The sequence below is a fragment of the Sinocyclocheilus rhinocerous genome, unplaced genomic scaffold, assembly GCF_001515625.1.
Source record: "Sinocyclocheilus rhinocerous isolate Xijiao unplaced genomic scaffold, SAMN03320098_v1.1 scaffold392, whole genome shotgun sequence".
NCBI lineage: Eukaryota > Metazoa > Chordata > Actinopteri > Cypriniformes > Cyprinidae > Sinocyclocheilus > Sinocyclocheilus rhinocerous.
In genome coordinates, this window is record NW_015638990.1 from 1,035,244 (window position 1) to 1,036,950 (window position 1,707).

At 32.7% G+C, this 1,707-nt stretch overlaps 1 protein-coding gene across 1 annotated transcript in view; it reads right to left on the reverse strand.

The window, feature by feature from the left end:
- The window catches only part of sorcs3b (sortilin related VPS10 domain containing receptor 3b), a 70,063-nt gene that overhangs the window by 35,436 nt on the left and 32,920 nt on the right, over window positions 1–1,707 (reverse strand). The window contains exons 3-4 of the mRNA XM_016566426.1: window positions 252–351; window positions 4–162 (exon numbers count right to left, since the gene is read on the reverse strand). Coding sequence (XP_016421912.1) covers window positions 4–162; window positions 252–351 — 259 coding nt within the window. The remainder of the gene's footprint in view (window positions 1–3; window positions 163–251; window positions 352–1,707) is intronic.

Consider the following 1,707-nt stretch of genomic DNA (forward strand, 5'->3'; position numbering starts at 1 on the left):
TACCCTCTGATCATGGCTATAGGCCAGAATCCAATTCTCCTGAGTAGGGTGAAACAGAAGACTCATAATATAGAAGTTAATATTGAACTTTTGAAAAGTGGCTCCTTCATCAGAACTGATAAGTAAACTACTCTCCACCTCCGGATCAGATAAAATCAGGATCTGAGGAAGAGGAAGAATTATATTAGCTTGATATTTTCTATCTGACAGTTTTATACATCTGTATCTCTGATGCATTTGAACACACTCACCTTCCTCTTATTGGTCGGACAGACGTACAGATAGCTCAGCATCGTTCTGATCATCACTTTATCTGTCAGCTTCTCGTATGTTGTCCCAAAATCTACTGACCTACAAATACATAATTTATCTGTTCATTTATTTTAAATATGGAAACAATTTACATTTGTTAAAATTAGTTAACTGCATTAGTTAACATGAACTAACAAAGAAAAAATATTCCTAAATCATTTATTAATCTTAGTTAATGTTAATCTCAACGTTTATTAACACATTTTTTAAATTTGTATCTGTTAATATTATTTAATGGAACTTAGCTAACATGAACCAACAATAAACAGCTGTATTTTTATTAAATTAAGTTTACAAAGATACTGTAACAAATGTATTGCTTATTATTATTTAATGGGATAGTTCAACCAAAAATGAAAATTCTGTCATTAATTACTCACCCTCATGTCGTTTATCTTCAGAACACAAATTAAGATATTTTTGATGAAATCTGAGAGCTTTCTGACCCTGCATAGACATTATTTTTGTTTTCTTTGCACACAAAAAGTATTCTCATAGCTTCATAACATTATGGTTGAACCACTGATGTCACATGGAGTTTTTAACGATGTCCTTACTACCTTTCTGGGCTTTTAATGTGTCAGTTACATTACTATCCATGGAGGGTCAGAAAACTCTTGAATTTAATAAAAAATATCTTAATTTTTTGTTCCGAAGATGAGCGAAGATCTTACGGGTTTGAAACGTCATGAGGGTGAGTAATCTACTGTATATGTTTTATGTAATAAAAGTAATCTTCTTGTAAAATATTAATAATATTAACAAATTCAACTTTTGATGTTTATAATAATATTTTAGCAAATGTTTAAAATAACTTTAAATAACTAAATGTTTCAGAAGTATTTTTCTTTGCTGGTTCATTTTAAAGGGGTCATATGATGCTGCTAAAAAGAACATTATTTTGTGTATTTGGTGTAATGAAATGTGTTTATGCGGTTTAAAGTAAAAAAAACACATTATTTTCCACATACTGTACATTATTGTTTCTCCTCTATGCCCCGCCTTTTTGAAACGCGTCGATTTTTACAAAACTCATCGGTCTGAAAAAGCGAGGTATGCTGTGATTGGCCAGCTATCCAATGCGTTGTGATTGGCCGAATACCTCAAGAGTGTGACGGAAATGTTACGCCCCTTACCATACTACCAGCCGGAGCGACGAGGCATAAACATTAAAACCCATTACAAACGAGGCATTTGTTGCATCCAGTGGGGACATAATTACTGATTATAATGACTTATACTGTCTTTTTACACGTTGCGTTGCATCGCGCCGCGTAAACAAAACCATGTCTGCATTTGTGATCGGAGAAACGACAAAAAACAAGCGCTACTCTACAATATTCAAAACTCACGTTTGAATAGTCAGTGGCAAATTCTTTAAACATAAAAAACGTA